At 36.4% G+C, this 24,997-nt stretch overlaps 1 protein-coding gene across 4 annotated transcripts in view; it reads left to right on the top strand.

The window, feature by feature from the left end:
• PAM (peptidylglycine alpha-amidating monooxygenase) overlaps positions 1 to 24,997 on the top strand; it is a 98,751-nt gene that overhangs the window by 69,720 nt on the left and 4,034 nt on the right. For 2 of the 4 annotated variants that reach the window (XM_085298762.1, XM_085298760.1), the window contains exons 15-23: positions 5,434 to 5,739; positions 10,796 to 10,925; positions 16,490 to 16,606; positions 17,086 to 17,158; positions 17,672 to 17,879; positions 18,317 to 18,517; positions 19,844 to 19,962; positions 22,596 to 22,695; positions 24,073 to 24,126. In XM_085298762.1, coding sequence (XP_085154888.1) covers positions 5,434 to 5,739; positions 10,796 to 10,925; positions 16,490 to 16,606; positions 17,086 to 17,158; positions 17,672 to 17,879; positions 18,317 to 18,517; positions 19,844 to 19,962; positions 22,596 to 22,695; positions 24,073 to 24,126 — 1,308 coding nt within the window. The remainder of the gene's footprint in view (positions 1 to 5,433; positions 5,740 to 10,795; positions 10,926 to 16,489; positions 16,607 to 17,085; positions 17,159 to 17,671; positions 17,880 to 18,316; positions 18,518 to 19,843; positions 19,963 to 22,595; positions 22,696 to 24,072; positions 24,127 to 24,997) is intronic. The other 2 variants (XM_085298761.1, XM_085298763.1) reach the window with 2 other exon arrangements.

The raw sequence follows: 24,997 nt of genomic DNA on the forward strand, positions 1-24,997 counted from the left end.
ATATGAAACATACCAACGAGATTTTTAAATTTTTTCTGGACAAAATATTTTCTTTTCTTTTTAATTTACATGTCATTTTTAAACTCAAGCATGATGATGCTAGATCCTTAAAAGAAACRAAGTGAAGATAGCCGAATGACTCTTTAATAAACATAGTCTCAGATGTGTTGCTTTGTGTGAAGAAATATATTTGCAGGTGTATTTGTACTGCATGAAATAAAAATTGAAGGTGAAATTGGCATACTCTGTGCCTGAACTACAAAAATGTGTACTTTAGCTGAATGAGCTAAATTACTATATGTGACAGGCAAGTCACAKATAGTAAAACCAATGTGTTTATTGCTAATCATTTAGAAGCAGCTGATAAATACTTTCATTGTAGCAAAATGATCAGTGTATGTTGTTATTGGTGAGGAAGGAGAGGAAAAGAAAAGGCAGGTAGAAAATTAGCAAACTTGTCTATATTTCTTAAATCAATAATACGTTAACAGTTATTGCTGCACATAGCCATGGAGAGATGTAATCTCTTGCTGCCTGCTAACTCTAAATTTAAAATATTAGAGACTTAAAGCTTTTCAGTGTTTGAGTAAGCACTAAGACAACTTCTGAAGTAGTACAGGAGATCTTAGCTAAGGGTAAATATATGGAGAAGGCAGAGAAAATACACAGCAAAAACATCTCTACTGACCCAAAATCAAAGATGCATTAGAAAAAAACCCACCATCMTGGGAAGAACCAGCAGAAGCCTAACTTGCTGTGCTGATACTCAGTGCTTTCTCAACTTCAGAAGTGTTTCAACTGCAAACTGAACTGCAGCCAGCTTGGGATCTGAGTCTGAAGTTTTGACTTGTGAACATACCCAAAGGTTGATGAAGAACTCAAACCTATACCAAAAAATAGTCTTAAATGAAGATTCACTCTTTCAAGTGAATTTTTCTTTCATATTCTTTCCTACTTTTAACTCTCTCTTTGCTAGTTATGAGATTCTTAACCTAGTAGGTTCTTTTTTTTAAAAAAAAAGAAAAAAAAAAGAGTAAATTAAATCAATACGGTTAGGATTTACGTGGTGTCATTTTCAAAGTTATTTTAACTCATTATGTCAAACTTGGTCCAATATTACTTCTGATAAATGGATAGTAGATTTTATGTGCTTCTTTTATGCCTTTCCATGTTTTTCTCCACCTCTTCCCTATCAACAGTGTTATCTTTATATATATACCTGTTAGGATGAGTTTATTAGCTTCATGTAGGACCCTTAGAAGTCATTCTTTAACACAGTATGTGAAATTTCTGTTTTTGATAAATATTTTGACAAGGTGTTTAGATATGAGTGCAATATTCAAGACAATATTTGCAGTCAAGTTTCTRTTTCTTCATCAGGAAGATGTTCTCCAGCTGAAGGGCACATTCTCCAGTATGTTTCTTAACATATTTTGTAGATGTCACCTGAGATTTTAGGTGAGCCCAAATCGTAATTATTGTACCATTTGAACCTGGTTTCAGCCCATCTGAAAAGGCAAAGCACTTGCTATTTTTTCCTGGCCAACAAGCTACACAGAGGCACATCTCAATAAGAAAAAAAATATATATTGTCTCCAAATGCATTCCCATTTTTATTCCTAGATAATTAGGAAGCTCAAGGCTAACTATGAAAAACTGTCCATTACTTCTGTCATAACAGAACTGAGACAACAGAGTTTAGTTTGGAGGGACCAACGCACTGGCCCTCTRTCAGATCAGACATGCAGAAAAGAGGTGATTTTCAACATAAGCATTCATATTCCGCTTAACACCAGCTGAGCTGCAGCAACACACAAATATACTTTGTAGTGCTGTGGCCCTTGTCAGTGCAGAGCACTGTCAGAGTTTTGCTCAGGACCCTTCAGTTCTGGTTATTTCCCTGCAAGCTATCATTTTGTCAGAAGGTTGCAGTAGTGGCTTGGCTTTTGAAAGCCTATTCAGTTTGATTCCTGACAAAAGCCTAGAATGGTCAAGGACAGACCTGGGAGCCTATATAGACCGTCTTGGGAAYTGTATAGATCCTATGAGACAAATGCATATTCTGGAGATGAGGATTATCAGACTGAGAGCGGTTCCTGTCTTTTTTTCTAAAATGCAGTAAAATTACTTTTTGTGCCTGTGTATTGACAGCTGTGCATTCAAACCAGCGTATGCATATAAGAGGGGAGGATGTGTATATATGATGTCTGGACTACTTGTTTTGTATTCCTATTCCAGAAACAGAAGCAACTGGGGCCRTCAGAAGGGGGTAATCCTGACAACCTTTCACTCTAGCATGACACTAGCAGATTGCTAAGGAAGCAGTGTATGACCAGACACACAGTCTTTGCACCTATTTGTCACAGAACAATACTCCCACTACTGGAAATTCTTGTAAGACATATATTTGTCATGTTGTTAACGATACCAAGCGTCAGATGGTATTTTTTTTCACAGGGAACTTGCAGTGGAAGACAYTCCTGTTTTATGGGCGTTCGGGGGTTGCTTATTTTCCAGAATGCTTTCCTAGRTGAGAACGGACAAACCCTTGCCATTTTCATGCACTCAGCCCGTCAGCTTCTGCCAGGCTGGCTTTGATTGAAGTTCTCCCCTCTCTCGAGTTGATTTTTGCAGCACCATGGCCAGATGCTTCTCCCAGGTCAGAATCAACACATCCAGCAGCTTAGCTGTTGGCTGCGTGAGAACCATGGACAGGGGCTTTTGCCTCTAAAGGGGGAAAACCACGGTAGAAAGCTGARGAAGGTGGGCTGTTTCCAGATCTGGATAGTTTAATGCTGTCTGGCTCCTAGCCAGACCTTGCTGTCGAGTTAAACTGTTGTATTGCTATTAAATGAATTGGATAACTAACTTTTGTCAAATTGAGGTTCAGTTTAGTTTGTGATGAAGTCACTGATGTTATAGTTTTATTGGTTTTATTTTGTTGTATAGCTGTTTTTCATAGTGCTGTACTTTTTTATTTTTTTTAAGAAAAGAGGAATAATGAAATTTTTTTGTGTTGTCCCATTCTGGAGATGGTGGTCTTGACAGCTATTGCTTCATTCAGAACAGAGAATAAACTCTAGCTATTTGTAGTTGGTCACCTTATGCTGTATTACACAGGGGAAGGTTCTGGGAGCTCACACAAAATACAAGGAGTTTATGTATATAACCTCTCTAAAACTGAGTCAGTCAGCTTCCCTGTTTTATTCCTTAGACTGCACTCGGTACCAGAGGAAAATAAATGATGCATGCTAGAACTTTAATTATTTCAACAGGAGTAAGCAGTTCATTCCTTCATGTCTTTTTCTAGTCATACCAGCTATTCTAAAGGTCGGACTGTCTCAACTCAGACAACACCAAAGAAATAACCTGTGCGTTTTGCTGGTGTTGCTTTCCCAATGAGTGTCTTCACTCCACCAGACAGCAAGCAACAGCTGTTCTGACTAGTGTGAGACATCTGGATGATAGCAGCACAGCATCACGTTTTGATGTTTACTGGATATTGCTCTGCAGATAGGCTGTCTCTGATTAACAGTTACTGAGTCTGCTGTTTTCCAGATATCAGTGATGGATTTTGAACTACTTCTTAGAAAGATGCTGCTCACAAAAATATTAGTGTCCAGGTGAAGATCACAAAGGAAGCTGGAATAAGTTGGTCAGATGTGCAGAGTTTAGGGAGCAGTTAGTTATATTCAATTATCAGAAATTCTGAGGAAATTCCAAATATGTTCCTACATCAGCACCAATTCCTGGCTGCTTTAAATAGGCACTACTGAACCTGATTAAGGCAATTTTAAACTTTTCTCAGAATAAATACGGTTTTCATCCAAAGGTTCTATTTTATCATACTTTTTGAATGTCTGGGTTTGCTCTGAATCGGCAGTTGGACTAGCTGAATGACAGTGTGATGACGGTGAAGCATGCTAGTTTAACGAATTTTTCTCTGATCTAATTCGCTTTGTTCATTTCATTGAAATTGGCCCTATTACTTCAGTAATTATTTTCTGACAGAAGTTTTCACCTGGGATATTCCAGTTTCAAGGGCAAGAAGTGGAASCCTAGTCAAAATCATTGAACTAGGACTGTTTATAAACACGACAGAACCTCTTCAGGTTATTTTCAGAAGATTTAATTTCTCTGTCCCTAGTGCTAGTGATGGTGTGTGGTGGTGATTTTATTTGTTTTTAGGTTTTCTTTTTGTTTGTTTGTTTATTTTGAGGAGGGAATGAAAGCTTACAGTTTTACTTTTCTGTTAGAACTTTTATACACCCTGTAATGAAATAATACAAATTTTTAACTATGAGTAATTTGTACTTAAAATGAAATAAAAGTATTTATTTTTAAATCAGCTACAATTGCRTATTAGATGTCTCTTTCCATTTGGATGATGTAACTGCAGCTGGTTCCAGCAGAACTGGTAACAGTTTAAGGCAGCCAAGACACTTGGTTAATAAATTCAAACGAGTGGGATACTTGCTAATTAGTTTAAAAAAAAAAAAAAAAAAATCCAAGGTGAGGGATATACTTGTTATCATGTGCATCCTTTTTCTATGGTTAAAAGGAAACTGATTTAATTAAAACCAGTTCAGACAATCTGATTTTTCTTTTGTCAAGAAAGTAGGGCTTGGGGATTTTACACACTTAATTTTGGGGGGGTAGTTGTTCTTGCTGAAATACTTGCTGATTTATAAGAAAACTATAGCGATAACTGCTTTGCTCGCAAGCGACTTGAGAAAATACTGTTCCCTGCTTTCCTACCTGATGACTGAGAGCTATTAATATTTTCTTCGGGGGAAGGGAGTGGTTCTGTGACAGCTTCATGAACTCAAAATGTAGTAGACCACTGTTGGGTTTAACTGTTGTCTTTCTGCAGCATGTTACTTGCAGTGTTAGGATTTTTCTCACAGCCCAAGCTTCTTATGTGATGACAGATTTCAAAGAAATGTATTTTCAAATGCATGGCTGCCTCTTATTGTTTTTATAAGTGAATGAATTGAAACTGTAGAGCTTTTATCTCTTTGTATTTAAAARAAGAAATTTGCAGTAGTCTGCTAATCGAGATTAATCTCATTATAAATACTGTTTTCAGGAAGTATCCACACATTGGGGGTTTGGGTCCCCCTTCTCTCCCCCTGCCCCCCGACAGTATCTGTGCTGGGTTGTGATTTTTTTTTTGATGCCAAAATGTCAGGTAAAAGTAGACATTTATGTGTAAATCAAAGATGATAAAGGTTTGATATTGTCTTTTCATACCGCAGACTTGACTCATTCAAATTCATGAGACTGAAGCAGTCCCCTCCTATACTACTTCTGACAATGACCACTTGAATGACTTTGTTACGCTGTACTTTGAAATATTAGAAAACTGTGCGATGTGTTATAATTGTTTTTTTTTCCCCCCTCCTCTCCTCATCTTCTCTCTTTTCTGTGCAGGTGATTTCTATTCACTCCTTTCCAAGCTGCTAGGAGAAAGGGAAGATGTTGTTCATGTACATAAGTATAATCCTACAGAAAAGGCAGAATCAGATCTTGTAGCTGAGATTGCTAATGTAGTCCAAAAGAAGGATCTCGCCAGAGAGGTCACAAATCGCGATGAGAGGGACAATGCTATTCTTGTCAGAGACAGAATTCACAAATTTCACAGGCTAGAATCTACCCTGAGGCCACCAGAGAACAGACATTTCTCTTTACAACAACCTAAACGCGGTGAGGGAAGCTGGGAAAAAGAACATTCAGGAGGTGGGTTAGGAGTTAATTTGAAATAATGAAATTCAGTGTGAGAGCTGTGATCCACATTAGCAAAATCTGAAGGGAATATCAATTGATACTTGAAAGTATTTTGCACGAGTCTTCGTAATTATGAAAATGGTCTCCCTCTATTTTAAAGGTATTCTAGTGGGAGATTTTTATCTCCTTTTATGAAGAAAGAATGAATACATATGGGAAAATCCCAGTACTTTTTGTAACGTGGAATATTTTTTCTCCTCTCAAGACTTCTACTTAACAATTTGATATCAATTATGCTCAGACCAGGTAAACAGAGAAGGATGTAGCTGTTACAGAAAGGGAAGCATTTCCTTAACATAACTAACTACTATGAAATGGCTCACTGGGGYAGCCCTTGTATTTTATAAGTTATTTTCTGATGACTTAGTTTGTCAGATAACGGATTTTATAAAACTTATATTCTGTAATCCTATAGGCTGTTTTTCTCTCATGTAGGAAGAGTGGTAGTTAATACTGAAATATTCTTGAGAAATAATATTTTGTTCATATTGGCTGGCCTAATGTTCCCAGATAGGCTGTTTTATTATACCAGGATTATAATTTGTTCCCTTCAGGTTTCTATGACAGCAAAAGCTGTGGAAGCATTATGGTTGTCTTACTTGCATTTTGGTCTTTGTGGTGTTGATTGTGCTTGGTCTTACTTGCTAATGTGGAAAGCCAGAAAATACAGCATGTGATGAGTATCTCATAAGAGAAACTGATATGCATGCACGGCAGTCATGAGTGTGTGTGAGCTCCGGCGGCACATGCTTGCTTTTGTGTTTGCTTGATGTTTCCAAGTATTGTACAGAAATATCTGTCATTCATCATCCATTTGATTTTTCTTTTTATGTCAGTTCCAAATATTAGTCTGTAGTGTCTCTGCTTACATGCGATTCTGTTAAAGTGTTCAAATACAGCAAAATTCTGGGTTTGTGTTTGATAAAAGACCAAAGATGAGGACTCTCCGATGTTACRTTATGCTAGTTGGTTTAAATGAGAGCCTGCCAAGTGATTGGCGTAGAGGCAAAAAATAAGTGGGATGTTGTCATGTGCCTGACGTAAGTGTAAGTCATAAATAACCCYGTGAATGACTGGCATTACTTAAATGCTTGGAAGAGCAATGGGTATGTATTTCTGCAAAACCGGTTTCTTAAGTTCAACCTGAAAAATCTGATGCAGAGACATGGGAAAAAATGTTAGAAACTGCCTTTCTGTTTTAACTCATTGAGAGGGATGAGTGTCAGTGAACTGAATAAATGGCTTAGCTGGCACACACTATGGCACAAATCCCGACAGTAGAAAAGAACAGTTTGCTGTGTTACTCTAGTAGTGAGATATTCTTTCTTTCTTTTTTTCTTTCTTTCTTTCTTTCTTTTCTTTTTTGAGGGAAGTTGAAAGGAAAGATAATAAAAGTACATCATTTGAAAGATTATTTGAATTGCAGCAAAAAAGCAAAACTAGAATGATCTTATTTAGCACTGAAAACTTTGTTTTTAATTTTTGTAATGTTAACATTACAGAAATTCRTAGCTGTGGAAGCTGTTGGCACCATCTTTTGGCAAAAGGATTACTATAGCAATAAAAAAAATCTTTAAGCAGATGTTTGGTTTCTGATTTGGGAAGTATTTACATATTAGAACAGAACTTTGCTTCTCAGGGAGATCCTTCTCCTTCAGAGGAGGAGTTGGAATGTAAAGTTGTTTTAACTTGTTTTAAAAACAAAAATCACACTCTGTCATGAGACTGGGTGTGAATCTTTGCTATATTAATTTCATAGATGAGGTACTAGTTCCTGTTATCAGGAAGTTAAAAGATTTCTAAATATCTTTGAAGATCAGATGCTAGTTTCTGTTAAGGTATAGCATTCATTTCATTTAACTATTTAAAAATTAAGTGCAAGTAGTTTAGTTTTTTAAATATCCCAGTTTTTCTCATGTAACTAGCCTGAAATAACAAGCAACCAATAAAAAAATTAATATACTGAAAAGGCTTAATTAATATATTAATTAAGGCTTATAATCTTATGTTCATAACCTTATGCTCCTGCTCTTACTGAAGCGTTATTGTATTATGACTCTGTGACTGGCCACTAACCAATTATTAGGTTGTTCAACATTAGTGCAATTGATGGAATTATACCTTTTAATTACAGTGAGCAGTGTGATTTCCCCCCCCCCCCCACAATTTTAAAAACTCTTTTTGTGCAGTGCTTGCTTACATTTGTCAAGACTTAAATGACTCTTCTGACTGGAATAAATACAATATGAATAAARTTTGTCAAGTCAAGAGCTAACAAGAGCTTCCAGGGATTTATGGACAGTAAGTTGTAATTTTACCAGTGAATGGAGGTTTTATTCTTTCACTTGCAGAGAGATTAGCGGCTGATTTGCGTGTTCAAAACCTGTGKAGTTCTATTGAATCAAAGGAATTACTTTAAATTGCAAGATGGAAGACCTGGTTCTTGTTTTAGAAATCTCATTAACAACAAAGCCAGTGATTAAAAAAAACAAAAAGAAACCCACACACAGTGATTGTAAATCATTTTAATGGGAGAAAAATATTTCTATTTAGTTCCATGTGTAACTGTTTCATGGTCTACTCAATTTTATAGGGAATTAATTATCAGTCTTGGATATATGATGTCTGAATTTAATAACTAAGGTCTATTTTAAATAGCGAATTCCCCTCAGTTGCACATGTATGGAAGGACTTTCAGTATGAGAATTGTAAAGGGAAAAAAAAGATGATGATAAACAAATTTTGAAAAATTGAGGAAATACAAAGGTTGTAATAGAGTTGGGATTTTTTTTATGACAGTGTTGTATTTACTCTATCAGAAATATTTGCCTCCCTAAGATGTAAGTATAAGTATTCTACATTTTGTGATGTATGCCTTCTGGGAAACTTTACAAAGCCCAAAATTTTGGCTTTCTTATGTTTAGCTTTTTGATTTTTCTTTTCTTCTTTTAGTGAAGGTTCARAGGCAGAGGAGCAATGTAACATAAATGTACAGAAGTTTTATGTGGGGTAGCTTAGACTGATTTTGGATGGGCAACTATCAAACAGACATTAAATTTCCATGCTTTTGTTCCTTTCAAAAATCATACTGTCTATGAATACACCTGGTATTGCACCTGCCATTACCAGTTGAGCACAGAAGTACTGTAGATTTTATGAAGATGTATGAGGTTTTTTTCTGTAATGATTCTTCTAACTTGAAATTTTTGTTYTGCTAAAATCACTACACAGTAGAGTTTCTTCTGGCTGTTTCTGATTATTCACTTGGATTCACTAGAGATGCTGAGTTTAGGTTTGTTGTTAGCTAAGGAGTCCAAAACTACGCAAGTAAATACATCCTCTAGTCCATGGTAGATTTTCAGCACTGTTCTGGTCTTTTGCCATGTAGATTGTGGGAAATAGCTTCCCCCAGCTGCATCCTTGCTGCAGTCYTCAGCTTACATCTCTTCCAAGTAAAAGGGAAGTAGGGGAATGGCTATCACGGCAGTCAGGTTGCATGGTRCGACCTGCAGATTTTTTAAGCGTCATGTCCCTTTTCATTTTTTCAGGTGGAAAAAAATGACCTTTTTTCTTGTTCAAATAAAGAGGTAAAAGATACTAAAGCCCTAAGGAAGAAGTAGAAAGGTTTGCAGGTTTCATGGAGCTGCTGGAGAGCCCAGCRTAGGGCTACGAAGATGATCAGAGGGCTGGAGCAGCTGCCCTRYGAGGAACGGCTGCGAGAGCTGGGCCTCTTCAGCCTGGGGAAGAGCAGACTGAGGGGGGATCTGATCARTGTGTACAAGTACCTGAAGGGAGGGTGTCAGGGGGACGGGGMCAAACTCTTTTCAGTTGTCCCRTGTGACAGGACAAGAGGCAATGGGCAGAAAYTGAAGCACRGGAAGTTCCGCCTGAMTGTGAGGGGGAATTTCTTCCCTGYGAGAGTGACGGAGCMCTGGACCAGGTTGCCCAGAGAGGTKGTGGAGTCTCCTTCTCTGGAGATCTTCAAGGCCCGCCTGGATGCAACCCTGTCTAACGTGCTCTAGGTGACCCTGCTGAGCAGGGGGGTTGGAYTAGATGATCTCCAGAGGTCCCTTCCAACCTTACTGATTCTGTGATTTTCTTTTCTGCTCTCCTCAAGGAATGTTAAGATATAAGGACTCTACACACAGGAAGTATCCACTTTTTAGTTGTGGTTCACTTGCTAAATACTGTGCTTTTGATATATATAATGTAAAAAATCAGATATGTGTTATTCAAAAACTGCTTAATATTWATTCTTAAAAATAGTGTGCTAAGACATAAACTATGGCAGATGTTCTACCCTTCTTGATCTCATCTTTAGACATCTCTTTCCTGTTTWTGTATATAATATTATTTGGCTTGGGATATGAACACTTGCTAGAGCTAATGGATATGTTTGCTGTAAGAAATGTCACAAGTAAAATTAGTATTTTACTTGTTTCTCACCACTGTTTTTACATTTTTCTTGCTTCTCTGTTTTTCTTCTTTGTGTTGAAAGCCTTTTTTTTTTTAAAAAAAAAAAAAAAAGTCCTGAATCAACCCCTTCTGATATTTAGGGGCTTCAGTAACTCCTAGTTTGTTATACTTTTTAATAGAACATTGATAGATTAATAATAGAAACATCTAGATTTGTTTGCTAATTTTGAGTGGTAATTATGTTTCTGCGGTCTTTCAATATGGAAAGTATTCACACAGTTCCTAAGACATCTAGAATTTGTGCACCTGTCTGCTGATAAGATGGAGAAAAAAACGGAGTTGAAAGTGGTTTTTAAGTTTCTGTCACTCTTTACATATYGAGATGCTATGCTTTTGCATGAGATATGCTTTATTATGATAAAATTATGCTTGAAATTAAATTGCAATGCACTGACAGAAATACTGCATGTAACAAAATGTCCATATAGTCCCCAACAGTCTTTTCACCAAAAGCCAGTTAACCTATTTTATGTTTTTATGTAAACAAACTGCATGGTCTTTTTTTTCTCCTTTTTCATTCTTTCTTTGATAGATTTCCATCTAGAAGAGGTTGTGGACTGGCCTGGGCTAGACCTCAAACTAGGCCAAGTTTCTGGGTTGGCCTTGGACCCTGAAAATAACCTTGTTATCTTCCACAGAGGYGATCACGTTTGGGATGAAAAGTGAGTAGATATTCTGTGGTGTGGCATGTTAGAAGATCAAATGGGTATATGCTGTTTGTGTATCTTCTTGAAGGAAGGAATACACAGATTGCAGTTCCTTTTCCATTTAAGCTGAGATTTATCTACTCTTTGGCTGAAAGTGCCTTCAGGAAACTTGTAGTGCAAGGGGTGACTGACGGTTTCAAGACTGGGGGRTTGCTAGATCTTTAGACAGTGAGGGTGCGTCTCCAGAGAAAACATAGTATGTTAGATCCCAAAACTGTAGAACCATGTTAACGTGATCTTCACCTACATTAATTATCTGTGCTTCTCCATATCTTTCAGCAGGACTAATTGGCCTGGGAGAATGATGGTTTAGTATAGTATACTACTTTAAGGACCTGAGCTTGTGATATGCAAAGCTAGCTCTAGTACAGTTTCCTTTTTCWTGTCTTTATCTACTCAGTTGATGAGACAACATACAGTATCTCAAAAAAAAGTCTAGACATTATAATGATGATTTTTCTAGTGTTTGTAAAATAATATACCCAAAGGTATGTTATTTTAAGAACAGAAGATTCCGAATAAGTATGATTTTTACAGAGCCCTTGTATCTCTGAATTTAAAAGAGAATGTCTGTCTTTTAGGTGGATGTTTTGGAAAAAATGCCATGAAACTGTAACAGAACGCTAGGAGGGAATAATCTTAGTTTATAATATAGTATTATAGGATCTCCTTCTTAAATGTGCTTTTTTATCTTACTTATCTACTTAATCTTTTTTATTTTAATTCATTTAATTCATAAAATAACTTCTGAAAAATAGGGCAGTTTTCTCAAATTTATAATGACAAGTGATGCTTAGAGTACTGTTTTATGGCAACTATTTTTGTTTGGGGTTTTGGGGGGAAGGGGCGTTGATGAACAGCATAATGGAGGAGATAAGGCAGTCATTTACGTCTCTTGTRCATTATATCAGCAATCTCTCCAGCTCAAGTGTGTACAAATATAGACTGTACGATTTTGAAAGGATGACGCATATTGCAACTTGTATTACTCAGACTTCAGGTAAAAACTGATATTGATTTGGTTCTTCTCATCCTCCTACGCATGAACATAAATGCTGTTCTTTGTTATTGAAGAAAGAATTGAATCAAAAATGTTTCAAAATAGACTGGCAGTTGTGTTCATTGCTCACTTTTAAAGTGTGTATTTTGGGAGTCTGGCAATAGAGGTACACAGCCCAGAACACAGAACTGGAATCTGAGACCAAGCAGTGTATGGAGAGCCTACAGAGTTTAAAAAYAACCCCTTTTCCCCCTCCAAACCTTCTGAATAGTTGGTGTACATTTATTCGTAAATTATTTCTGCTGTATGTAATTCATGCTGACCCCATGTAAGATGTACAGCTGAAACTATGGGAAGTGGGAAGGAAGCAGGCAGAGTGARGAGACTTGCTTTGGGTAAAGCAGTCAGCTAGAGAAAGCAAGATCAAAAAAGCAATTTTATCTAAACGAAAGCATGATGTGTTTAAGAAGCTGCTTTTCTCAATTATTAGTTATTCTGAGTACCGTCTGAAATGTTATTGTTGTTTTACTATAACCGTATGGGTGGATTTAACACATTAACCTGTACATCTACTCTGTGTTGAAGTTTCTCATATTTGCCATGATGCAGTGATTGAAGTTGGAAGAAAGTGAAACTGTCTGACCTTGTAAATATGATCTGGAACATTCAGATTCAGATATGTAACCAAGATGGAGAAGGGACTGTTGTTATCTGAATGTGCCTTCCATAAGGATATTTATTTGTGAAACCCTGATTCTTCTCGGASAGGTTTCATTGCACGAGTCTTACCTTCTTCCCTTACCCCTTGTGTAGCACAGTTGATAAATATATGGGAAAACTGGAGCTGGGAAGAGGGAAGAACTCTTAGATCAGATAGGCTATATAAACGGCCTACAGAAATTTTAGAATATTACAACTTTAAAACAATATATTTGGTAAACATGACTGTACTTAAGCTGTGTTGCTCATCTTCCAGATCTCGTGGCACCAAGATGATGCATCCYTGTGTGTGCTCAGTCAGCAAGCCTTCCCTTTCTATTTTCAGCTATGACATGAGTGTATGAAATAGGCTAGAGACCTTTTCATAGGCTATGCTGAAAAGGAGGGAGTATATCTGTTTGTATTTTTCAGTAAAAAGGAATAAGAAATGGTTATTTTAGGGGTGATTATTGTGTTTGGTTGGGGGAGGAATAGGAAGATATCAACCTTGTAAGTTAATGTTTATTATTAGCTTGCAAATACACAATTAATTGAGTATATAATATTCCTTAGCAAATCATAAATATGATGAATCTAGCCCCAAGGCCCAGAATTTTTCACCAACATAGTATAGAAATAAGTAAACAAATTATCTGTGCTATTAGACACTGCAGAAATGTTGCAAATGCATTATTAATACGTGCTATAAAAGCTGGATCCTTATTCAACTAAATGCAGCTGGGTGAATGGTCTGTGCTGTTTTATAATGCAAATTTAGTCTGCTGTAGAACGCAAAAACAGTTACACAATGTCAGGCCTATAATATAATAGTAGCTTTTCAATGGTTTAATCATTTCTCTTGTGAATGATTTTTAACGAAAAATAGATTTCCTTTTTAAATGAGTCATGTCTCTTTACCTCATAGTCTCCTCACTTACAGAACAGTCTTTTATGCTCTATGCAGTGCATGCTATTCAGAATGGAAAAATATGAACTATTCAGCCAGTTGAGCAATGAATTAGTTGAAAGTTCTGGATTTTCTGATGAAAAATGTATGTTATTTATGCAATCTATAAAAGACATAATAAAGAATATAAACTGCATTCTTAGAAGTCTGCTATTGCATTCTTAACAAGCAATGGCTAGACAGGATAATTTAGGCTGAGCCCAGTACCACAACACRATGGATATCAATCAAGAATAGAGCTCAGAGTTGTGCTTTCCAGGATTATGAGATCAGGTGGTCTGTCTAAATTTAATATGTAGCCCATAAATGCTTTGTATTGTGGTAAGCCACCAGCTGAGAAGGTAGAAAAATAACAAGGGAAATATACTGAGGTTTGAAATGAGCAGTAGGAACATATGCAGCTTATTTTAGATGTGCTGTGATTCCAAACTGCCAAACCTTTTAGCAAATCATGCTGAGAGCAGAACAATATGGCACGTAACAGTGAGCCGTTCAGCTTAAATTTACTACTTTAAACTAGCAGTAGTCAGCATAGTTTGTGTCCTCCTTTATCAGTTGAGACAGAGGAACATTGATTACATTGGGAATTGGTCTCAGGCCCTAGGTAGGAGAGAAGCATGCTGCTCCTCAGCAAGGAGGCTTCACGGGGAGGTGTCTGAAAGACCTCTCCATAACTGCATTCAAAACTCAGTAGGCTTCCTTTGCTCAAAGTACCACGTTGTCTTGTATTTAGACCGAAAGCGCTCAGCTCCCAGAGAAGGTAGGTAGTGGTTAACAGAGAATGCTTCAAACATGGGCAGGACTGTTGTTAAGAACTAAAATCGTAACAGGGGAAGATGACAAAGTTTTTAAGCTGTTTAGCTAGTTACTTCTCCAAAGAGATACAGTCCTGTTTTCTGAGGTTTTTGTACAGTACCTACCAGTCAGTAAGATTCAGTTYGGCGATTAGCTGTGCTGATTAATAATAACATGTAGCTTGCACAGAACTTGAGGCTAAAACGATGAATTTACTCTCAGTTTTCTCTTAAATGATTCCATAAATGTAGCATAGACTGAAATACTTAAGCAAAGATAAATCAGGTGTGCAAAAGTATCTGTCATGCTGCTGTGGAAAGCAGAAAATTATCCATGAATTGGAAGAAAATTCTTAGCCCCCGATCTAGTTCTTTGCAAGCGTACACAAAATTGCAGCATTAGCATCTTAGGAAATTCCGTACTGCTGCCGAACATTAGCGTAGTCTGTCCAGTGCTGGTTCTCCAGTTGTGGCCATCCACTCCTAGAGTAAGTCCTTAAGAGTATTAGACGCCTGGATCCCTGTCATTTACTGAAACCGAGCATGGAATTTTGTGGGAGAGGGAAATGTATTTTTTTAATAAATCTATTCAAAGCCAAGAGAGCTTGTCATAGGCAATTAGTCTCGGTAATGATAAAGAGTGAAACAGCTGCAGAATCGTGGCCAAATAAGCAAATTAACATCACTAGTGAGCCAGCACTATTTACCCTGCATCTCCTGATAGGATTATGACAAACAGTTTTTAGGAGGGCTTAGCAGAGTGTTTAGCTATCACCTTGTGCATAACCATTCATAGTAAAAAGGATTTATCGATTTCAATCAGAAATTAAGCAAGTAGCAGATAGTTACTGTGCATAATGGTAATGTCAGGCAATTAAGCGTTGCTTTTTAATTGTAGTCTGTGCAGGAACTTAAACACTTCATATATTTTGCTGGTTATATATGAAGCCAGAATTGCTTTTCCACATTGAAAATTCTCAGCACATGAATATTTAATGTTATGGAGAAGTTAGGCTGCTAGGAGTGTACGATGTAAAGTTTTAAAAGCTTTATTTGTAGCCTTTGCTATTACAACAAATATATTCTTGTTTATCAATTTACATCAATCGTAGTTGGATTTCTCTTAGGGGATTAAGAAAAGGGTTTCAAAATTGAGGGAGGAGCAATTAGGGGGAGCATGTCATGTACTCAGGCATCTCAGTCCACAATGAAATACTGTTTTCTAATGTTTAGACTTAAATTTTGTTCAAAATGTGTTTACATGTGCAGTATTTATTTTTACTGAATGCTGAATGCATATTTCAAGAGGTTAGAATAATAGCCAACATTTTAGTAGGATAGAGATTGATTTTTTTATTATTATTATTATTCTTTTTTTAGGTATATGATAATTTTATATCAGGTAAATGTCTTCTGGAAAGTTAAGAAAACTTGACTCAGCTTTTGAAATAAATGCTGAAGTGTTTAACTAAATATTGTTTTTTGATATCTTTTACATACGTTTTAAATTGTGTGTGTAGTTGTAGGGGAAAGAAATACTCATCCTGTAGTCTCGCCCAAGTGTATTCTGAAAAGAATAAGAACCTTAGGACCTTAATGTCACTGTAGGAAGCTCTGGCAAAATACTGAACTTTTTTTTTTTTTAAGAAAAGACAAGGAAGCAACAAACCCAAAATCTCAGATAATACTAAGTATACCAATTCATATTGATAGTTATGCCTGATGATTATATGTGTTTTTAATTAGGCCATGTTGTTTCATGGATTCAAGGATTCTTTGTTTAATTGCTTTAATAAGAGAAAACGTAGGTTTATGTTAATTGTTGTTTGTTGTTGTGTTGATTTGGTGCTACTTTACTTCACAAGTCATAACCTCAGTAGGAAGATTTGACATCCAATGGTAGAACTCTTACATGATCACCCGAAAGTATAATAAGGTTTATTTAAAAAAAAATGCACATACTGGAGTTAGTCTACAAAACTCAAGTCGAAGTGGTGTGCGTGTTGTTCACCAGAGGAAGATGCTAACCCTTGCTTTATATTCCAATATTTTTGTGTAGCTCTTTTGACAGCAAATTTGTTTATCAACAACGAGGACTTGGACCAATTGAACAGAACACCATTCTGGTGCTGAACCCAAGTAATGCTCAACTGCTTCATTCCACGGGCAAAAATCTGTAAGTTATTTTTGCTGTTACTAGTAGAACTTCTATATACTTATATAGAATTTTTGTTTGTGTTTTTTTACCCCAAAAAGTCCCCAAACTGAGTTTAATCAGTTAAAAATAAATAAATAAATAACAAGACACTAACTCACTCATTTGGCATCCTCACCACCTCTGCTTTCCAGCAATTCCTATAATTTCATCTGCTAGCCAGATTAACAGAAACAGCTGATGAGTGTTGTACGTTGTCCTTAAAGATACCAAATAGTAGCCCCAGTGACCTCACCGGAGAGAGAGGGAGTTCCAGAGATGAGGTTCCCATTGAGAAAATTCTGTTTTATTGAGAGGTCTTCATTAAATGCTACCTGTTGCTAGCATGTATAGCACTTGATGATCTGTACATTAAAAGCTGAAATCTTGAAAACCTTACCTTTAGATCTTTCTTCCTGAAACATGTTTGTAATTTGATCCCTCTATATTTGTGTTTGCAGATTTTATTTACCACATGGTTTGAGTATAGACAAAAATGGTAACTACTGGGTCACAGATGTAGCTCTCCATCAGGTATGTTTTTGAAGCTTCCTTAAAACTTATGCCAGAGATAATTTTTATATTTTCCTAGAGAGTTGATATCAGTTATTTAGCTCATGCTGTTAAGATACCCATTAAGAATTTGCCTGAAGAAACAGACCCTCGTGGCTCTAGTGAGATATAGGTGTGTGGAGTAATTTGTAACGTGGACATAGGTCAGTAAAGTTGCTCTTTTAAACAATGTCAGCTCTGTAAAAGAACAGATTATTCTGCTACAATTCTTGGCAATTCCTGTGTTCTCATACCGTCAATGTGAAGCTGAGCCACTTACAGTAATCACAGGAAATTTTTATTTTATGCAGAAATTTCCCAGAATTTGTGCTATTTTAAAGCAGATAGTAGATTTCATAGTCTAATATATTAAGGTCATGTTGCGTATATAAATTTATTTTATACAAAATAATATTTTTTCCATAAAGAGTCATCCCTGTTGAATATCATCTTCTACAACTGAAACCTCTTGTCTTTTCCCGTTGACTAAAAAAGGTTTTCAAATTGGGAGCAGATGCTGCAGAACCRTTACTGATCTTGGGAACAGCTCTGCAACCGGGCAGTGACAAAAATCACTTCTGTCAGCCAACTGATGTGGCTGTGGATCCGACCACTGGCAGTATTTACGTATCTGATGGCTACTGTAACAGTCGAATTGCTCAGTTTTCTCCAAAGGGATTGTACATCAAGCAGTGGGGAGAAGGTACAGTTAGAGCTTTTGGTACTTAACTGTCACTGCTGCTGTCGTGAACTCGTGTTACCGTGAGCCATGAGATTGTTGATATTATTATTACTCTTATTTATATCTATTACAGTAATATCTTCAAGGACCTGGCTGAGTTTTGGCCTTGTCTCTACATTCAAATTCTCTCAATTCTGGTTATACAGATAGACATAGTGCATATCTATTCCAAGTATTTGTAGAGAAATAACTAATTCATAATTTCAGATTTTACAAAGACAACATGAAAGAGTACCATAGTTTACTTAAATAAATAAAACTGTTAAGGGCCAAAAAGCAAGCCAAGCAAGTTTATTGTTTTCCTGCAGTTACGTTGTGTTGAGTGTAATATTGTTATTCCTAGTCAGAGGTGATAGCTTCAGTGTGAACCTTAACACAAATCTGCGTGTTTTGTGCAGAGACTTCTTTAGACGGAGCCAGACCTGGGCAGTTCCGTATTCCTCACAGCTTAGCCCTGATCCCCAGCTTTAGTGAGCTGTGTGTTGCAGACAGGGARAATGGTCGAATCCAGTGCTTCAGACTGGAGACTGGGGAGTTCGTAAGAGAGATCAAGCACAAATCATTTGGAAGAGAGTTGTTTGCTGTTTCATATGTTCCAGGTAATTGCTTTTCCTGTTCTTTGGTTTTCTAGTATTTGTTTAATGACAGTATATCATAATGTACAGTGTTATTCCATTAAGAGTACTGTTGTGTATCTAACGCAAGATATTTATTCTCTTTCAGAGGTGTGCTGATGTAATGGAAAATCTTAGAACTATCTTATTTTTGGAAGGAGGAAAAGAAAAAAAGCTTAGCGTATGGCATCTACTCCTGAGAAATGATTAATTAGACTCCATAAATATGATGTCAACAAGGAGATGATACATTTTGCTTRTTAGTGATTGCACAGTCAAATAATTAGTTAATAATAACGTTTTAAAATACTCATTTCAAGCTCCATTAGAGAGAGCAAAATAAAAGGCTTCTAAACCATCAAGGAAAGTATTGAGCTTCTGCAAAGAAAAAATCTGAAAGCAAGTAGCTTTAAAAAGTTGTGTTTTTTTTACTATCAAAACCACATTAAGAACTACTGTATTAAGTTATTAGGTTAGACATTTAATATTACGATGGAGTACATTTCAAGAAYTAGGCTATGACTGAGGAATGTCAGGCTCCTCACTATGTAGTTGATACCTAGTTTAATATCAGGATTATCTCTGTTGCATCTGCCAAGAAATTAAGAAATGCCATACTGGGTCAGACTTTAGATATCTGTAGCCCAGTGCCYTGTCTGACAGAGGCAGCAAGACATGGGGTTTGGGGAGAGTGTGTGAGCCTGGCTGCAGTTTGTGGTCCATTCCTCTCCAAGCGCTGACACCACTTTATTAGGGGGACGCTAGGAAGTATCTCCCTGCCTCTTCTTAGAGGTGCATCTTCTCTGCTACTAAAAAACTGAGTGACGGAATCTCCCCAACATCTTCAGCAATTAAAAAAAAAAAAAAAAAAAAAAAAAAAAAAAAAGGATTGAGCTTCTCTGTTGTGGCCTCTTCATGCCTGAGTGCCCCTTTTGCACCTTTTTCTTGTGGTCCCACTGATTCCCTCGTGGACTTTTTGCTTTTTATGCATTTAAAGAACTTAATAATTATTAGCTCAAACATCCTCAGCCACGTGATCTTCAGATTCTGTTGTTGTTAATCCTTTTACATTCCTGTTTCTATTTGAACAAATTGTAAAACACTGTCTTCCTTATTCTTCTCATTTTGGCAAGCTTTCCATTTCTCAAGGACCCATGACATTCCTTCTGTGCTTAGGTTTTCTACTGAGTTACGTCTTGTGTGCTTGCTGTCTTTCTCAGAGACAGCTGCTTTCATCTGTGCTGTTAGAGCTGATCTCAACTGTAGTTTGCAAGGTATGGGTTGTTAAAGTATATGTGACTGTTGTTGCAGGTGGTCTCCTCTTTGCAGTTAATGGAATGCCTTATCCTGGAGAGACGGAACCAGTGCAGGGATTTGTGATGAACTTTTCTACCGGAGAAATAATTGATACTTTCAGTCCTGTTAGAAAGGTAGAGTATTGCGTAGACTGCCTGGTGCATATAGTTAATGTTGGTAACGTCCTATTCCACTTTTTTAAAGACATGTAAGGAAATGAGATGTTTCATAATGTATTGTATGGTATGCAAAAGCAACTCTCTGTAATATAAACTTCATAATGACCCTTGAACTTAGGACTTTGTTCTACATGTGCTACATGTTTGAAAATTACACCACTCTCAAGACATTCCTTCTGCCAGGATAAGTCTTTTTTATTGTTGGCAGACAGTCCTTAAAAGCTAATTTAAGAGAAGGATGAAGACCTGGAATTCTTATGTTTAGATGGTAGTAGGATGTCAAAAAAACAAAAAGGAGTATATTCCTGAGCAGAAATAAAATTGACCATTGTAGCCACATCCTTTCTTTGCAGAATGTTAGTGTGGAAGTTAAGGCTAAACTACTTTCACAAAGCATTGTGCAAAAGTAAGTATAAATTACATTTATAAATTATGTAGCATTTATACATAATAGGTCTTCTAAAGGTTTATCTCTGCTGTTTTTCAGCAGAGAGTTCATTTATAATTGCCAAAATATTTGTTAACGTTTTCAGAATTGGTGGGGGTTAGATATTCTTAAGTATTTGTGCATAGTTACAGATATTTCTAGGAAAAATTCTTATAAGCTTGAGTTCTGAGTATGTAAAGTAAATCAAGTGGGCAGCCTTTGTAAGGTGATGTAGTATCACTCCTGAACTCAGGAATATCTTCAGAGATTCATGTTCAACACTTCATGTTCAAACATCTTATTTTTTCATATTCTTACAAAACAATATATACACAAGTAAAATACTCAATTATTTTCTTTCATCTGGGAAAAGTTCCATGAGAAAAATTTTGAAAATTTGAAACAGTCATGCTTTCTCATTTATTAATGTTTTGAAAGGATGGCTACACTGAACTTACAGTTAGTATTTATTGTCTGCACTGCTGTATCACTTACATCCCATTTGGTCTATGAAGAACTTCTCACCTATAGATTTTATTTATTTATTTATTTATTTATTTATTTATTGTGGCGGGTATACTGGAGGGGTGTTCAGTAACTGACAGTTCTGAGATCTGAAGTAGAGCATGTATTACAGCTTCCAAGGACAAGTTAGTTCACCCTATTTAGGCTCCCAGTTTGTTTATTAGCAGGAAAAATTCTTAATTTGACAGCCCTACTCAACTCGGTCTAGAGCTAGTTTCTTGTTAAGGTCTGCTGTTGCAAGTCAGAGCATCCCTCAGTCATCTGTTTTAANAAAAAAAAAAAAAAAAAAAAAAAAAAAAAAAAAAAAAAAAAAAAGTACCTGGAAGTGATAGAAGGATTGATTTAGGGAAGAATCTACTAATTCCTACGTCTAGACTAATACAGAAGATCTTCAGAAAAGGTATTCAGGCCAGAACAACGCATGCTTCTATAAAGGCACCGCTTTCACGGGTTGGTTTCTTATTCCAGGTTTCTTGTTTTTTTGGTGCTAAGAAAGTGAAACTCTCCTTCGCTTGGACCTTTTTACTCTGGGAGCAGCAGCAGTAGTTGGGAAGAGACATTTCTTCAGAATAAAGGCAGATATTTTTGAGTTCTTCAGTAAACTAATTTTAAATTGCAGCACAATTGTAGTTACCTTGGAATTTACTCAGCAAACAGTAGTTTATTACTTCTCATGGAAGCTCCTCATTTAATTAGTTGTAGATAGCAAGGTTCAGAGCAAGAAATGAAGTATAAAGCCAAGCAGAAGAGCCCAGTCTGCAAAAACTAAAGACTAGATGATTTATTAGTATCTTGAATATCCTTTGTTTTCCCACCTCTTATTTTAGCTTCTTCTCTCCAGCCTGTGTCACAAACTTGTCTGTAGCTTTTGTGGTTATGACTAAGAGGCTATAATGCTTTAAGTTACTGATTTTAATAAAAATTACTTGTTTCTGATATTTCTCCTGGTTTGTTGTGTATTATATGCCTTAAAGTCTAATATATTGTCTTTAGCAAATTATCAGATTTTATCCATTAAAATCATAGCTTGCAGAATAGGATCCTCTGTTCACCTACTCCATGTGAAACATCTGTAAGCAATGATACATTGCCATTGAATGCCAACATGCTGCCTTGGAAAAAGGAACAGCTAAGACTTTTGCTAGAGTTAATAGCAAATAAGTGATCTAGTACAGTTGCAATGTAAGCTGCAATGTTTACAGCTGCTATCTTGATGGCATATTTATATGCTACCTCTGGAAAATTAATGCATAAGAACGTTAAGGTTGCTTTCTTTGCTTAAGTTTTAAAATGACATTTTACAGTGGGTATAGCCATTTGTAACTACCAAAAAAGTATTTACCAAATTAAATAGAATATTTCAAAGGCTGAAATTGATTGCAAGAATATAAATAAAGTTGTTCAGCATGAATATACCTAATAATCTGCATGTTATTGTTCCTAGAGAAGGCAAGTACATACACTAGATACGAAATTCCTCTCCCTTTGCTCATRTTAGGCATTCACACCAGGATCTCCTATGATTTCCAGTCTAAGGACCAATCTGAACTTCAGGGATAAGCAGGACTTTCTATTTTCAATCTGATTTTGAATGTTTAGACTCTTAACAGTAATCTGTGACTGTTTATCTTTACAGACTTTTGAGATGCCACATGATGTTGTTGCTTCAGAAGATAAAACAGTATTTGTTGGAGATGTTCATGCCAGAGCAGTATGGAAGTTCACATCCACAGAAAGTATGTTTTTTCTTGCTCTTAAGTGTCACAACTTCACATTTTATAGCTTCAGTTAAGTAAATGCTGTAAAGAACCGGGTGGCCTAATGATAATTTTAGTATACTGGGAATTCTGCCATAAGTTGCATGTTATAGCTATTTTCTTTAAAAGACCATTCTTTATAGTACTGTGTGCTCTATTAAGAAGAGTCCTAGGTAAACAAGCTGATCTGTCACAGAAGGAGGAATCAAAATGCGTTTGTTCCACAGTATCTCTTCTGTTGTTAGTACATATTTAAACAAAAGCATGACTCTAGCTTTTTAGTTTTTTCATATATCATTTGATGACAAGTCCACTGCTTCCTTTAAGGGTTGTAGTACAGGAAACTCTCAGAGGCTGAAATAAAGACACAAGTCAACATAAATAGATCTTCATCTCATTGGGAATATTTACCATTAGAAATGGTAATGAATCCACTATAATTTGAAGTCCTGTTCCCATTAATTGGAAATACTTCCCAGTTTAATCTAGTAACCTCCAAACCAGGCAGCCTGACTTCGGGGAGAAGAACCTGATTAGTCAGATATCAGTGTGGTAGGATTCAGAGAGGGATTAGACCTTTCATAGGAATAACAATATAATCCACTGCTAAGTTGTATAGGCTGGGGGAGGTGGGGAGGGAACATATGAGAGATACAAAGCCTCAGGCTTCAGAGCGTTAGTCAACCGGCTGAACAGTCTGCTGTTATAAATGAACTTCTGGCTAAGCCAGTTATTCCATATTTGTCTGTTTATAATTCATGGATTTTGCTTTGAGGCATCTGGTATCAGCCACTATTGATAAAAGCACATTGGACCAGATAAACTGTAAGTCAGTCTGGATATGGCTGTTTCTGCATATAGTAATGTGAATAAGAACACTTCTAGGCTCTTATGCAAAGGCATATGAGAACCCCAAAATACTGGATTCACTCACCACTTACAGGTTAGATGAGAAGTCTTGTGTATTACCTTCTTTTTTAACATATACTGCAGTATAAAGCTGCAGTAGCTAAGTAGTCCTTATTCAGCTGGTCTTTAATCTGTCATGATTCTGATTACAATTAACAATGTTATTTTTATGGGACTCCCTGAGCCTTTACATGTGCCTGTAAAACCACTCTATAGCATGAGAATTAATTATTATTGCAAACGGCCATCGTGAATCAAGCCTTTTTTCTTTTTTCAGTGAGATTCTGAGCTATTGAATAGTTTATATTGATTCTCCTTGGTGAAGTTCAGATGCTAACTTGACTGTTTGCTGTAGGATTGTAAGGTGCATTTGAGAAAGCTAGCAGGAAAATGTCATTGAGTTTTTCTGAAATGTCAGTTGTCCTGAAGAACAATTGTGTTTTACAGAAATGGAACATCGGTCAGTTAAAAAAGCTGGTATTGAGGTACAGGAAGTAAAAGGTTAGTATGATACATAATGGAAGTGATGGAACCACTGTTTTTACATACTATGACTGCTTGTGCTAAGGACTGTTGGAGAGAAAAATGCTGACTAGTTTGACTGTAGTTTCTGTTCGTCACCATCGTTTTATGCAGTTACTATAAATAAAATGAGCATAGGAAGCAAGAGAAGGCATCTTGTTGCACTGTTACCTGGTAGGCACTTATTTTACAGCCAATTCAAACATTTAATTTCCATTGATGACAAGTGCTTCACAGACACTAGAATGAAAGTTTAACCAGTGCATTATTTCCGTATCGCCATCTGGTGTGTCCAGATTGGTATCTGTGTCAGCTCCCTTAGATGCAGAAATAATTCTGAAATGTGACAATGATAGTTACTCCCCAGTGCTGTTTCTCTTCCTTCCTCCCTCCCCAAGCTTATGTGAAACAGCAATTGGTTCATCTCTCTGCATGGTCTTTCAGCGCACAGTCTTGCCAGTTACACTGCACAGCGGAAAAAAAACAAAACAAATTTATATTCCGATTATTTCCCGAGACTTACTACTTTCTTTTTCCAATTTATCTGCATGAAAATGAAAAAGAACAAAAATCGTGTTGGGACTTAATCAAAGGAGATAAAGAAGTATGTATAGATAAGGCTGAAAGGGGTAAGATAATAACTCAGGAAGATGAAAAGTAATTATTTTAAACCATTAATCTTCTGTCTCATAGGTCTCTGACGTGGAAGAGGAAATGTTCATTTCCCTTTCAGAAAAGCAGTACTTGGCTATAGAGAGGCCTTTAAAATGTTAAATTGTTTTTAACTGTTTTTCTTCAAATTCAGAGCTTCTGTGGTTTGCTTAAGGCATGTAGACTCAGAGAAATAATA

The sequence above is a fragment of the Rhea americana genome, unplaced genomic scaffold (assembly GCF_003343005.1).
Source record: "Rhea americana isolate MKP2758 unplaced genomic scaffold, rheAme1 scaffold_141, whole genome shotgun sequence".
NCBI classification, from domain to species: domain Eukaryota; kingdom Metazoa; phylum Chordata; class Aves; order Rheiformes; family Rheidae; genus Rhea; species Rhea americana.